The sequence below is a fragment of the Paramisgurnus dabryanus genome, chromosome 13 (assembly GCF_030506205.2).
Source record: "Paramisgurnus dabryanus chromosome 13, PD_genome_1.1, whole genome shotgun sequence".
In the NCBI taxonomy this organism is placed as follows: domain Eukaryota; kingdom Metazoa; phylum Chordata; class Actinopteri; order Cypriniformes; family Cobitidae; genus Paramisgurnus; species Paramisgurnus dabryanus.
The window spans coordinates 142,822-158,823 of NC_133349.1; the positions used below are offsets into that span (position 1 = coordinate 142,822).

The 16,002-nt window shown below is 39.5% G+C and overlaps 1 protein-coding gene across 3 annotated transcripts; it reads left to right on the plus strand.

Moving 5' to 3' along the window:
* Positions 1 to 10,414: 10,414 nt before the first annotated feature.
* On the plus strand, positions 10,415 to 15,868 carry osr2 (odd-skipped related transciption factor 2). Of its 3 annotated transcripts, none has more exons than XM_065270539.2 (4): positions 10,415 to 10,564; positions 14,057 to 14,674; positions 14,858 to 14,957; positions 15,211 to 15,868. In XM_065270539.2, exons 1-4 carry the CDS (start codon positions 10,419 to 10,421, stop codon positions 15,391 to 15,393), a joined length of 1,047 nt encoding a protein of 348 aa, XP_065126611.2. In that variant the 5' UTR covers positions 10,415 to 10,418; the 3' UTR covers positions 15,394 to 15,868. The 3 variants fall into 3 exon arrangements, with proteins under 3 accessions (XP_065126611.2, XP_073667814.1, XP_065126612.1); XM_073811713.1 differs by having other exon boundaries at positions 15,293 to 15,868; XM_065270540.2 differs by lacking the exon at positions 10,415 to 10,564 and adding an exon at positions 12,966 to 13,275.
* Positions 15,869 to 16,002: the final 134 nt, after the last annotated feature.

The following is a 16,002-nucleotide window of genomic DNA, read 5'->3' on the forward strand; positions in this document are numbered from 1 at the left end:
TGTGTGTGTTTGTGTGTGCAGAATTACAGTCTGATATCTAACCTTCGAGAGGAAATAGTAGTAAGAGCTAAAAACACAGCGGAAAGGCTTGTGGGGTTTTTTATGGAAACATCAAGCGTGCAATGACCACATTAAAGTGGCCTGAATGCTCGCGTGTCGTTCCTTTGGCAGCACACTGCTTTTCATTACAACTCCTGATATTTCTTGTTGATTTGGCAAATTAACTTACCAAAGGCAGAGCACACCATTCAGACAGAAAAGAAAAGAGCAGCAAATTGCTTTGATGAAAACCACACACAAGAAGCATTTATGTGATCTGGCGGATATCAATATTACTCTGTCATCGCTGATCAATCTGAACAAGTGATGAAGTGGTTTTCTATCTGTACGTCTGGGTCAGTTTTGTATGACTAGACGAGGGCTTGCACTGTAAACTATAGCCTAGATATTTACATCACTCAGTAAATACTGGGGGTTTTAAATAATATCTTTACTGGTTTTGTCATTTTATTATTTTTTTAGTTGGCCTTAATGTTACGTTTATTCAATGTTAGGTTATATTAATTATGTTTGAGTTTTTAAATTTAGTTTAAGCTTCGATTTCAGTCACTGGAGTTGTTAGCCGGACGACGGCAGTCCTGATGTTCATAAAGTTGGATTTATCTTCGAGGTTCGCTTTTGTGTCCATGATGATGATAATGACAGCGACAACAACATTACTAGCTTGTGTGATTTGAATTTAAGGAACGAATGTTTCTTGCAGGCTGAACATCAACCAAGGGGAACGTCATTAATGTCGCTGAATTCCAATGCGCCATTTTTCATTTGTGCACTGAAATAATTGGCTTAAGATTAGGTAAGAGAGGTAACAGAGTTAATTCATGATTATCAGGCTTATTATGTTGGCTTTGAAAAAGCCAATATATTGTTATTGCTATTAAACTTATTATTATTATTATTATTCTTTTTCTCCCCCCAAAATTTCGGCAACTAACTCGTCCTAGGGCTTTCAAGCTACATGCACCAAATTTTCCACAGACCTTCAGACTGGTCTGACTTAGTGTGCTATATCTTTTCTAACTGATGGGACCATCCGAATTCCTAAACGGGGGTCTCGAACACCCCAAACTTTCCATTGACTTAACATTGAGACAAACTTTGACGGGTCATAGCTGTGAGTGAGAAACTTGTAGAAACTTGTGGCTTACCACATTTAAGGTGGCTGACAGGCTCTGTAAGAACATACATCACAATGGGGTGTAAGCTATACCACTGGGGTGTAAGAGGCCCCCAAAATTTCCCATTGACTTATAATGGGGCAGGAAACATGCCCATATAAGGGAATAAAAGCGTCCCAGATGGAATATCTTTACTTTAGAGTGTCGTAGAGACATGGGGGTGGGCTCATTTTACTCAGTCATCCAATCAGTCTCTTAGGATCTCCCCAAAGCTATTTAGCCACGCCCCTAGCAACAATTTTGGGTACCCTAGCAACATCTCCCATAGACTACCATTATAAAAAGCCCAGATGGATATCTTTACACCAGAGTGTCATAGAGACATAGGGGTGGGCTCATTTTACTCAGGCATCCAATCAGTCTCTTAGGATTCCTACTGAGGTATTAAACCACGCCCCTAGCAACCAATTTGAGCACCCTAGCAACATAATAAACAAAGCCTTATATCTCTGGATCTGAACATCATAGAGACATGGGGGTTGGGTCTTTGGGTCATGTTAGCTTCATGCTAGCTCCATGCTAAGTCATACTAGCTTCATGCTAGTTTCATGCTAGCTTTATGCTAATTTCATAATAAATCTTGCTAACTTCATGCTAAATCATGCTAACTTCATGTTAAATCTTGTTAGCTGCACGCTAAATAGTGCTAGCTTAATGCTAATCATGCTAGCATCATGCTAATCATGCCAGCTTCACGTTAAATCATGCTAGCTTCATGCTAATCATGCTATTCTCATGCTAACTTCATGTTAATCATGCAAGCCTCGTGCTAGCTTCATGCTAGCTTCATGCTAATCTTGCTAGTTTCATGCTAGCTTCATGCTAATCATGCTAGCATCATGCTAGCTTCATGCTAATCATGCTAGAATCATGCTAGTTTCATGCTAATCATGCTAGCTTTATGCTAGCTTCATGCTATTCATGCTAGCATCATGCTAGCTTCATGCTAATCATGCTAGCATCATGCTAGCTTCATGCTAATCATGCTAGCTACATGCTAATCATGCTAGCTACATGCTAATCATGCTAGCATCATGCTAGCTTCATGCTAATCATGCTAGCATCATGCTAGCTTCATGTTAGCTTCATGCTAGCTACATGCTAATCATGCTAGCATCATGCTAGCTTCATGCTAATCATGCTAGCTTCATGCTAATCATGCTAGCATCATGCTAGCTTCATGCTAATCATGCTAGCATCATGCTAGCTTCATGCTAATCATGCTAGCTTCATGCTAATCATGCTAGCATCATGCTAGCTTCATGCTAATCATGCTAGCATCATGCTAGCTTCATGCTAATCATGCTAGCTTCATGCTAATCATGCTAGCATCATGCTAGCTTCATGCTAATCATGCTAGCATAAGGCTAGCTTCATGCTAGCTTCATGCTAGCTACATGCTAATCATGCTAACATCATGCCAGCTTCATGCTAATCATGCTAGCATCATGCTAGATTCATGCTAATCATGCTAGCATCATGCTAGCTTCATGCTAATCATGCTAGCATCATGCTAGCTTCATGCTAGCTTCATGCTAATCATGCTAGCATCATGCTAGCTTCATGCTAATCATGCTAGCATCATGCTAGCTTCATGCTAATCATGCTAGCATCATGCTAGCTTCATGCTAGCTTCATGCTAGCTACATGCTAATCATGCTAACATCATGCTAGCTTCATGCTAATCATGCTAGCATCATGCTAGCTTCATGCTAATCATGCTAGCATCATGCTAGCTTCATGCTAATCATGCTAGCATCATGCTAGCTTCATGCTAGCTTCATGCTAATCATGCTAGCATCATGCTAGCTTCATGCTAATCATGCTAGCATCATGCTAGCTTCATGCTAATCATGCTAGCATCATGCTAGCTTCATGCTAGCTACATGCTAATCATGCTAGCATCATGCTAGCAACGTGCTAATCATGCTAGCTTCATGCTAATCATGCTAGCATCATGCTTAGCTACATGCTAATCATGCTAACATCATGCTAGCTACATGCTAATCATGCTAGCATCATGCTAGCTTCATGCTAATCATGCTAGCATCATGCTAGCTTCATGCTAGCTTCATGCTAATTATGCTAGCTTCATGCTAGCATCATGCTAGCTTCATGCTAATCATGCTAGCATCATGTTAGCATCATGCTAATCATGCTAGCATCATGCTAGCTTCATGCTAATCATGCTAGCATCATGCTAGCTTCATGCTAATCATGCTAGCATCATGCTAGCTTCATGCTAATCATGTTAGCTTCATGCTAGCTTCATGCTAATCATGTTAGCTTCATACTTAAACATACTAACTGCCAGATAGCCTACTAAACTAAACTTCTGTCAATCTGTTTTAAACGTTCAGGCTACGCTTTTTCAAGCCAACATAAAGTTTGTCTTCAAACTTTAATATCTAGTTATTATTATTATTCTTTCTTATCCCCCCAAAATTATAAACACTAACTCGTCCTAGGGCTTTCAAGCTACATGCACCAAATTTTTCACAGACCTTCAGACTGGTCTGACTTAGTGTGCTATATCTTTTCTAACTGATGGGACCTTCCGAATTCCTAAACGGGGGGCTCGAACACCCCAAAATTTCCATTGACTTAACATTGAGACAAACTTTGACGGGTCATAGCTGTGAGTGAGAAACTTGTAGAAACTTGTGGCTTACCACATTTAAGGTGGCTGATAGGCTCTGTAAGAACATACATCACAATGGGGTGTAAGCTATACCCCTGGGGTGTAAGAGGCCCCCAAAATTTCCCATTGACTTATAATGGGGCAGGGAACATGCCCATATAAGGGAATAAAAGCGTCCCAGATGGAATATCTTTACTTTAGAGTGTCGTAGAGACATGGGGGTGGGCTCATTTTACTCAGTCATCCAATCAGTCTCTTAGGATCGCCCCAAAGCTATTTAGCCACGCCCCTAGCAACAATTTTGGGTACCCTAGCAACATCTCCCATAGACTACCATTATAAAAAGCCCAGATGGATATCTTTACACCAGAGTGTCACAGAGACATAGGGGTGGGCTCATTTTACTCAGGCATCCAATCAGTCTTAATAGGATTCTTATTGAGGCATTAAGCCACGCCCCTAGCAACCAAATTTGAGCACCCTAACAACATAATAAACAAAGCCTTATATCTCTTGGTCTGAACATCATAGAGACATGGGGGTTGGTTCTTTGGGTCATGTTAGCTTCAAGCTAGCTCCATGCTAAGTCATACTAGCTTCATGCTAGTTTCATGCTAGCTTTATGCTAATTTCATAATATAGCTTGCTTACTTCATGCTAAATCATGCTACCTTCATGTTAAATCTTGTTAGCTTCACGTTAAATAGTGCTAGCTTCATGCTAATCATGCTAGCATCATGCTAATCATGTTAACTTCACGTTAAATCGTGTTAGCTTCACGCTAATCATGCTAAGCTCATGTTTACTTCATGCTAATCATGCTAGCCTCATGCTAGCTTCATGCTAATCATGCTAACATCATGCTAACATCATGCTAATCATGTTAGCATCATGCTAGCTTCATGTTAATCATGCTAACATCATGCTAGCTTCATGCTAATCATGCTAGCATCATGCTAGCATCATGCTAATCATGCTAGCATCATGCTAGCTTCATGCTAATCATGCTAGCTTCATGCTAGCTTCATGCTAATCATGCTAGCATCATGCTAATCATGTTAGCATCATGCTAGCTTCATGCTAATCATGCTAACATCATGCTAGCTTCATGCTAATCATGCTAGCATTATGCTAATTTCATGCTAATCATGTTAGCATCATGCTAGCTTCATGCTAATCATGCTAACATCATGCTAGCTTCATGCTAATCATGTTAGCATCATGCTACCTTCATGCTAATCATGCTAACATCATGCTAACTTCATGCTAATCATGTTAGCATCATGCTAGCTTCATGCTAATCATGCTAACATCATGCTAGCTTCATGCTAATCATGCTAACATCATGCTAGCTTCATGCTAATCATGCTAGCATCATGTTAGCTTCATGCTAATCATGCTAGCATCCTGCTAGCTTCATGCTAATCATGCTAGCATCATGCTAGCTTCATGCTAATCATGCTAGCATCATGCTAGCTTCATGCTAATCATGCTAGCATCATGCTAGCTTCATGCTAATCATGCTACCATCATGTTAGATTCATGCTAATCATGTTAGATTCATGCTAATCATGCTAGCTTCATGCTAATCATGCTAACATCATGCTAGCTTCATGTTAATCATGCTAGCATCATGCTAACTTCATGCTAATCATGCTAACATTATGCTAGCTTCAGGCTAATCATGCTAACATCATGCTAGCTTCATGCTAATCATGCTAGCATCATGCTAGCTTCATGCTAATCATGCTAGCATCATGCTAGCTTCATGCTAATCATGTTAGCATCATGCTAGCTTCATGCTAATCATGCTAGCTTCATGCTAATCATGCTAGCATCATGCTAGCTTCATGCTAATCATGCTAGCATCATGCTAGCTTCATGCTAATCATGCCAACATCATGCTAGCTTCATGCTAATCATGCTAGCATCATGCTAGCTTCATGCTAATCATGCTAGCATCATGCTAGCTTCATGCTAATCATGCTAACATCATGCTAGCTTCATGCTAATCATGCTAGCATCATGCTAGCTTCATGCTAATCATGCTAGCATCATGCTAGCTTCATGCTAATCATGTTAGCATCATGCTAGCTTCATGCTAATCATGCTAGCTTCATGCTAATCATGCTAGCATCATGCTAGTTTCATGCTAATCATGCTAGCATCATGCTAGCTTCATGCTAATCATGCTAGCATCATGCTAGCTTCATGCTAATCATGCCAACATCATGCTAGCTTCATGCTAATCATGCTAGCATCATGCTAGCTTCATGCTAATCATGCTAGCATCATGCTAGCTTCATGCTAATCATGCTAGCATCATGCTAGCTTCATGCTAATCATGCTAACATCATGCTAGCTTCATGCTAATCATGCTACCTTTATACTTAAACATACTAACTGCCAGACAGCCTACTAAACTAAACTTCTGTCAAACCGTTTTAAACGTTCAGGCTACGCTTTTTCAAGCCAACATAAAGTTTGTCTTCAAACTTTAATATCTAGTTAAGATTGTTAGGTGATTTAATAGTGAAAGTTGAATAGGTCCAAATACAGGACATAGTATATGTAAATAAATGAATAAATTGATTTAAAGGAGCAGGAAATCAGTCACAATTATGCCATCCTAGGCAACAGGCTCACTAAACGGCGCCCGCACCACTGTGTGACGTCACATGAAATTGATGAATTCACAAGTATTATAGGCCACGCTTTGTGAAACAAAGAGGCAAACGGTTTAATGTATTCATTTTGACTGACTATCTTGTTTCTGATGTAAGTCACAAAATCTTTTCTGATGATGTCATCAAATGTGAACCTGCTGTGTTATCTTATGACTCCAGTGAAAACTTCAAACCTCAGCAGATCTGATCTGAGACCTCTTTCTCATTAAACTTTGTACTTATAGAATTTAAACACGACCTTATTTGGATTCATTGTTGTCATATTTGCATGGTGCAAATTGTGATTTCAATGTCTGATGAAGAAATTGCAACGATCATTTCTGTATGCTAATGTTTTCGACATGAATTTATGTTTAGAGTTTGAAGAGGAAAGATTTCTGTGACACTGATATGTGTGGCTGGTTAACAGCTGCAAAACTAGTGAGCTTGTTTGTTTGTTGTTTTGTTTGAATTGCTCCAGACACAATAACCTTCAGTTAGGACGTTCAAATCAAGGTAACTCATAACTATGTGTTTCTGATGTGCTGCCGTTTTCTGTGACAGAGAAAATGATGATGGAGCAGACGCTACGCTCCGCGGCAGCAATCTGTTAAACGTTGACCTATAGGTGGGTCGAGCAGAACTACTACGTCTACTGTGCCAAAATCTGTAAAAGTCCAGCGGCCTTCTTTACGATTTCATTTATTATCATCAAGTGTGCCATTAAAGGGAGGGCAAGCAATCAATTTTACCGTTTAGAGCTGTAATGCGTCCGTGGCGACATTTATAAATCTAGAAGTCAGAGTAATTGTGAATGTGGGGCTTTTACAGCCAGCTGTAACTGAGCAGAGCTGCGCGATCCGCACGGAAAAGCGCGGCACATCCCGTCCGAGCGAGGTCACTCTCAAAGAATCTCTCCCACCGTGGCGTTTCTCTCCGGCACATGTGAAATCAATCCCAGGCAGTCTTTATAAGCTTGCGCCGTCAGATGGAGAACATATTGGCAGAAAATGTAGGTTCTTTGCAAAGTCCTGCTGAAGGAGAGCCACAGCACCGCATCTATATCATATTCCGGCTTTAGCCTTCTTTTAATTGCCTGGCCACATGTCAAAGTAAGATCTGAATAACCTCCTGAAAAGTCTTAAAGAAGACATCTGCTGTCAGGCCACGAGAAGGTGTTTAATAAAACCCTGGTACATCCTAAAGCCCCATAAATCACCTCGTACTGTCGTTTACGTACTTGCTGTGGGAAGCGCGCGTGTGTTCTGTATGGATGCTGTGAGTGTGCGTGCGTGTAACAGTGAATGTGGAGCATGTGTTGAGAATCTGGTGTGAATCTAGATTATATTTTAAGAAAATTTGATGGCACTTTTCCGGCTGTCATACAGCTCTACTGTACAGGTGACATAACAAACTCCTGCCACTGAATCCATCATAAAGTCATAAAGTGCCCTGTAGTCATCTTTGAGCATCAAAACAGTATATGTAAAGGTTTTTCCTGTGATGATAACTCTACACCCTTGTCTCATTAAGTATATGCCAGGAGTACCCAAACTCTGTCCTGGAGGCTTGTGGCTAAAAGGGATGCACCTACTGCCAACATCTCATGAAATATCGCCGGATAAGCATTGTTTTTATCCTAATCCTACCCCCAAACTCTTAACCCATCAAGATTTGGCCATAGCTGTATCCCCTCTAGCCAGATCCGTCCTGGATGGCCGGTGTCCTGTAGAGTTTTGCTCCAACCCTAATCAAACACACCTGAAGCAGGTACTTAAGATCTTAATAAGCATACTAGAAACTCTCAAGCAGGTGTACTGAGGCAAGTTGGAGCTAAGCTCTGGAGGATATCGGCACAGCAGGACCGGCACCCCTGGTATACGCAGATCTATAATTATGTGAATTAGTACCAGGTCGGACTATATATATATAAATAAACAGTGCTGGGTAGATTACTTATGAATTCTAATCAGTTACTGATTACAAATTACATGACAAAATTTGTAGTCAGTAATATAATCTCTTAGATTACACATCGTTGGTAACGTAATTGGCAGATATTTTTGCTTATTTTAAGCACAAATTCACTTAAATTGTATATTTATTGTCTAAAAACTAGACTTATTTTCTTAGGTCATTTTGCTCATCAAGAAAATACATCTTGATTTAAGAATTTTTAGATATTTCTACTGAAAACAAGACAAAAATACTAAGTAAGAAAGTTATTTTTTGCAGGGAATGCAGTCAAACGCACTGTCAAAATCATGTCTCTTTCCAAACAGGGTCAAATGAACCAGCAGCAGCAACTGAAAGTCAGATATGTACAGTACAAACATACAAATATAAATATATGTGAATACCCTATGACACATGTACAGCTATGCACAGTATATACATTATACAGTACTGAAGTAGTGCAGTATTACAGAGGACAAATTACGGGTGTGGACATGGGATGGAGTTCAATTGTCTGATTGACTTAAATATATGAGAATGATAGTCAAAATACCATAAAAGTGCAAATTAATATGAAAAAAGTCTCAGCTGTGTTGGGGGCCCTGTCAAGATTGTTTTCATGGGGCCCAAAATCCTTAGCAGCGCCCCTGGCTATTAGTGTCAACTTATAGTAACACACTGAATAAAACAAAAGCACACTCTCAAGTCTGAATCTGATTATGTAATCCAGATTACATGTAATCCGTTACTACCCAGTAACTTTATATATATATATATAAATGTACGTGGAATCCGCATTAGGCCGTTCCATACACGTAGCTGAATGCATACGTGAGTTGCGCTGATGTAAACAGGTTATAGCATTCACACTGCATGTGTAACAGAAGTAGAGCTGAAGCAGCAGTATTCATACACAATGTCTATCACTCAAACTAATGATCCACTCGCTCAACTATGTTGATGTGATTAGTATGTTTGTGACGTAGGAAACCGAGGTGATTTCAAACACGGTTTTCAGTATGTCTTTGGACAACTCTATTTTTTTTTTAAATTAGCAGCAATGATGTTAAAGGGGTCCTATTATCAAATTTTATAATGTGTTGGAAGACCAGTATGTGTCCACAGCTCACTACTCTTGAAATAATTTGCATAATTCAGAACTAGTGTGTTGAAACAGGCGGATTGTGAGATTCTGCTCTTGATGTTGTCATCGGTGGAGAAAGCCCCGCCCAGCGGTGGTTACAATCATATTCGCATAGAGATAGACGTGAGTGAGTCGGCCATTGCTGTATCTTTGCTGTAGCAGCTGAAGTTTTACAGTGGTCTCTGCCAAAGAGGCATCATGACGGTTTCACATCACATGATTTGTTTTGAATAAAAAACAACAATAAAAACTTGATTTTCACCACAAGATCTCCCCTCCTCTGCATCAAATATATATGACTGCGCAGACACATCAAAAGCGCTCTCATGTTCCCTGCAGTCTGCAGAACTAAAGTGAGGTGAAACGCTTCAAACATCAGCAGCAGATGAATGCAGAGATGCCTTTATTCATTCACTCGTGATGTTGCCGGATTCATTCATATCAGCATTTACATGCTAAACCTCACAATCCACATTCAGAGAATAACTTCAAAAATCATTTTAAGAACAGGACAGAAGAAAAGTTTAGGATGAAATACTTCTTAGATGATTAAGTTGATAAATGTTGATTCTAACATGAGCTATATGATCAAAGATTCTTGGTTTAGGGCTGTTAGTGATTGTTGAAAGATGTTCGAAACTAGCGAAAGCTTTAGGAAATGTTGTCGGATCAGATGTCTCTTGAATTAAAGGATTTGGTAGACGTTCCTGTCAACAGTACTTTCGGTGTACCTTAAATGTCACATTTGGGGTGTTTTTGAGCACAGGGGCAGGATGAGAGCAAAGGGGGGCTGCGTAACCACAGCAGATACACTGAACGTACCACCATCACGACTGACATCCTGTCTTACCGTACGGCTCCATCTCACTCAACCTCGAGGAAAAGCTGCTGCTCTACACCTCCACATTCTTCTCTGCAGGTAAATATGAACTTCTATTGTTTAGTCTTGTATCCGACTGCTACGTCGGTCAAGTAAACCGATCAAATCTGTATCTCATCCGGGCTTTTTGAACAAGCTGTCGTTCTCAGAGGACATCAGAGTTCTTTAGCACTTCCTCATGCTTAAAATCCCAAGACAGATTTAGATATCAATAAAGTACAACAACTCAGTGGCAGGATCAACAGTCCCATTTCTGTGTGTGTGTGGGGGGGGGGGTTTGTGTGTGTGTGAACAGCTGCTCGGCTGACCGTCGTGTCTGGTTGTGGGGCTGCGTGCATAACTTGTGTGTAATTGTTTGGGGCGGCCATTACAGTATATGTGTGTGTGTGTTTGTGTAAGAGAGGTTATTATAAGTGTGTCCAGACACACAGATATCTGCACTCATGACAGACCAATTAGTGGGAATTACTGATCAGAGGACAGCTGACACAACTCGATATGCATTAGACTTCTAAAATTAAAGTCAGCTACAATATCTGAAGTAAAAAAAAAAGTTTTCGCACTGTAGCCTCGTTTTAGTTTTGCTTTTTCCCTTGATTATTTTATTATTATTTTAATGAATAAATACATTCACACACAAAACAGATTTTATTCAAGCAGAAACGATGGTGTTATCCATTTGTAAACATGTGGTTTGTGCAATTCTTGAGGTTTTGTGGTATATATTTTGTGGTGATTATTAATTTGATTTCCCTTTATTAATTTATTTGTGAGATTACAACATGCACTCCAATTACAACATAATCCCATTAAACCTTTTAAATATCAGAAATAAAACTGTGGGTCTCATTTTTTATATATTTAAAATTTAAATAAAAGCTTTAAATTGATATAACACTGAATCTTTTTACAGTAAATGAGACTTTTTGATTTTAAGTAATTGTGCATTTGTGTTTTTGTTTCATTTGTCTTATTTTATCCTCTACCTAGATCAAGTTGAACAAGCTTTGATGAATTCTTAGGATTTAAACATCTTCAGATGTCTAAGAACTCTTCATAATGACTATAAACTCTTTACCTGACATCACATAATGAAAACAAATGCATGTTTGCGTTTCTTGGACATCCCTTCAGTTCTGTCATGTGTTTTTAGGGTTTTGGTAAAAGGTTATAATAAGGTTGTTGAGATATAGTGTAGAGTTATAGGATTACATTCATCAGGGTTTTTTTTTTGTAGCATTTTGGCAGATGCAAAGTGAGGGTTAGGTGTTCCCTGGGTTTGAACCCATGACTTTTTCACTTCTAACCCAATGCACCACTGAGATACACAAGAGCACATTTTGTTTAAGTGTATGTATGGTTTATTATAATGTATGGTTAAAGCAGAGGTGTCCAAACTCAGGCCTGGAGGGCCACTGTAGCTCAAACTTGACTCAACACTAGGAAGTTTCAATACCTAAAGAAAGATCTTGGTTAGCTGGATCAGGTGTGTTAAATATAAGTGTTGGAGCAGGACAGTGACCTTTCAGGAGCAGGATTAGACACAGATAGGGTTATAGCCCGTTTCTTAATCGGAAGGCGGCAGCCTCCGGAGGTCGCATTTATAGGATGCATATTTCATAAATTTTAGAACATTAACAATTATAAAGTTGACTATTATTCTCAGTAAATCGTAAATTGTTTTGCGAATGTAATGCTCAGTTAACTTAAATAAACCAGTCTTGATGGCGTATGCAGCCTGCATATGCGACCTCCAGAGGCTGCAGCCTTTATTAGAGCCGCTGACGTTGCTGTGCTCCACCGATAGACGGCGCACTTCACTCATTCAAAATACACAGTCAGCGCTGAAACAACAGATGAATGAATAAAGCTCAGATAAACAACGTCAAGTTATTGCATTTCATCAATAATCAGAGGCATTAATTAATAATAATGTTTACTGATATGTACTTTATTCTTCATAACTTCTTCCCTGTCCTTAACAAACTCGAGATACTGATCCTGTACTCAAAAAAACAGGTTAAAGTTAATATTAGTGTTAATTTCTACAGTAAAGAACGTCATTATAATTTCAACTTTAATATATGTAGCCTATATATCAGAAAAATAATGAGTAGATAGATAGGTTTATATAAACTTTAGTGGATTTTCCCCAATGTTTTATTTATAAACGTGTAGAAAATTATTATAATTATACGACGCGATTGTGGCCGTATTTGATATAAAACATATTGAGTAGCCTTTAAAGTTTAAGTGTTTTAAAGCGAATTAAAAGATTTTGATTTCAAAGTTTTTTTAAGTGCAGGTTTAAGTGAGTTGAACTGATATGACACACGTCAGTAGATTAATGTGAAACACATGACGTTATGTGCTAAATTATAATGGCTCCTCAAAAGCATTTCGATTCCAAATGCATTTTGTTCTGATCAATGAAGTGTGTTTCCAGAAGAGAGCTGAGTGAGTGCAGTAATGTAAGTGTAAGTGTGCCGTCAAACACAAATAAACACAGATTGAGAGGGTGATGTGGAGGGGCGGGGCGGGTCGAGCTGTGTGAAGCTCCGCCGACCGAACAAGAACAAGAACTTTTCCATGTGAAGGTCCAATTTTGATCCGCGGACTCTGAAGTACAAACCTGACCCTGCTTGATTAACTTTACCGTGTTTAAACTGTGACATATGAATTTCTGCTGAAGTTTGACGTTCTTTGTGGATTTACGGTTAAACTGCGACCTTTGGCATCGTGTTTCTGGGGTGAGAGATTCACTTGATTTAATGTCATTAAACTCTTGCAGGACATTCGTCTCAGTGATGATACAAGTCAAAGACTAAACAGAGTTAACATTTTAAATGTTAAAGTGCTAACAATTATGTAGACGGTTATGCTAAACAATTAATTTAAGAGCAAAGAGAAAATAACAATCGGATTACATGCAGTAGGCTATTTATTCTTGCGCTTTGCGAAGTGCCATTGAGTTTTTCTGCAGTGTGCAAAAAATTTAATATTTGACAAAAACTGTATTGTTTAGAAAAAATGATCTTGCTACATTTTATTAATTAAAGTGTTTATAATATTGACAAAATTTCTGTGAAAGTGTCAAACTTTTTTTTGCTACTCTAAAAAGAGTCAGTCTTTCATTAAAGGCTGGACATCTCCGTGTCCTTCAGAGACTAAAACGAAGTTTAATATTTGGCCTGTTTTAAAAACAATCATGAAGCCACCGGTGAAACGCAAACGATTTGCTTCAGATTCATTCATTCAGCCACGGTCTGCTTAAAAAACGTCGTTTTTCGTTTTTGTGTACAGATATTATTTCAACTAAACATTTTTTACATGTCGACTAAATAAAAAGCATAAGTTAAAAAGAGAAAAATAGCTTATTTCTATCTCTTATATTTTTTCTAAAGTCTAAAAGGCCAATGATTGATACAGTTTTCTTTTTATAATTAAAATAAAGCGTAGCCTATTATGAGTTAAACAAGTAAAAATCGTTTGTTTGAGTTCCGAGTGTTTCAAACTGCTGTGTTTTCACAGGGTTCTGCTGGTGTTTGGTTCAGATATGGGCAGTAAAGCGCTACCGGCCCCGGTTCCACTTCACCCGTCCCTGCAGCTCAACTACTCGTTTCTGCAGGCGGTCAACGCTTTCCCCGCGGCCGTGGATCATCTGCAGGGACTGTACGGGATTGGTTCGGTTCAAACCATGCACTTGAACCCCTGGACTGTGGGTTACCCTCACGTTCAAGGCCTCGTGGACCCCCGCTTTCCGTTTCCCGCGGCTCTTCCTTTCGCCGCGCACCTTTTCCACCCCAAACACGGATCCGTGGCGCGCGTCATTCCCGCGCTTCACAAGGACAGACCCAGATTTGACTTCGCCAACCTCGCGGTCGCGGCGACGCAGGAAGATCCGCCGAAACCCGGTGAGATCTCCAAACTGAGCGCCGAGCTGAGCAAACTCTCTCCGGACAGGAAGCCCACGCGCGGGAGACTCCCGTCCAAAACCAAAAAGGAATTTATTTGCAAGTTTTGTGGGAGACACTTCACCAAGTCCTACAATCTGTTGATCCACGAGCGCACGCACACGGACGAGCGGCCGTACACCTGCGACATCTGTCAGAAGGCCTTCAGGAGACAAGACCACCTGAGAGACCACAGGTGACTTTACATCCCTTTAATACCACACCGCGTCATGTCAGTCATTACATGTGCCGCCGCGTCTTGTTCAAGTTTGCGCGCCTTTCTGATACTTTTTGATGAGACTTTTAATTAGACGGATTATTATGACGATGATGAGACATAACTGGCATCTAACATCATTCATTATCGTGTGTTTTCCAGATACATTCACTCCAAGGAGAAACCCTTCAAATGTCAAGAGTGCGGCAAGGGATTTTGTCAGTCGCGAACGCTGGCTGTTCATAAAACGTTGCATATGCAGGTTTGTATTTTTCTTCGTTAAACACACGCAAACATTTCTTATTGTGATATTCGTGCCGTGGCTGTTGGAGTTTATGCACGTGACTTGTGGTTAATTGGGCTACTGTATTTAGATCCAGAACGCTTTCATTTGCGCTCCCACTGGGCCTCAGAATCGTTAGCCTACAGATTAAGTTACAGTAAATATATATATATATATATATTTGATGTAAAACTGAAGGTAATAATCATTTGCTTGCTTTAAATCTAAACAGGAATCTCCTCACAAATGTCCCACATGCGGAAGAACCTTTAATCAAAGAAGTAACCTGAAAACTCACCTTCTCACCCATACAGACCTCAAGCCTTTCTCCTGCGGCCGCTGCGGCAAGGTGTTTCGACGCAACTGTGACCTGCGACGCCACAGTTTGACACACACACCGCAACAGGACTTCTAATAAACAAACACACAGCAAACCCTCTTATACATGACTACGTTTCATGGGCAAGAAATAAGGAGTCGTCAACAAAAGGGACAAGATTGCACACAAACAGACTCTATGAACTCTATGAATGTATATAATGTCTTTATTGTCATTTTTGTTTGTTTGTTTGTTTGTTGCATTTGAACTCAGAGTCGTTCCAAACATCTGTGTTCACCTCTTGAAAAATGAAGTGTATAGGCTAAATAAAACAGATTGGGCTGATCTCCTCACAGCCTCGAAATGAGAACATTATTAATAAACTATGTTGCACCCGAAACCGATAAGTGAGGTGAAGTGGTCAACATCTGTAATAAAACTGTGTAAGTACACGTGACTGGAGTTTTGTTGCCAACATTTTCCTTCGGTTTTTATTTAATATTTTTTTCTTCTATTTTGAATCCTCACATTAAGCTGCTGCAAACGTAAATAAATATATTACTCCCTTTAATATTACAGTTATATGATTGATTTTTTATTTAGTTTATTTTATGATTTTTTATTTAGTTTATTTTATTGCTATAATTAGCCTAATACTAATATGAGTGTGGTAAAGGGCGTATTTAGGCGGCGCTCAATGTAAAT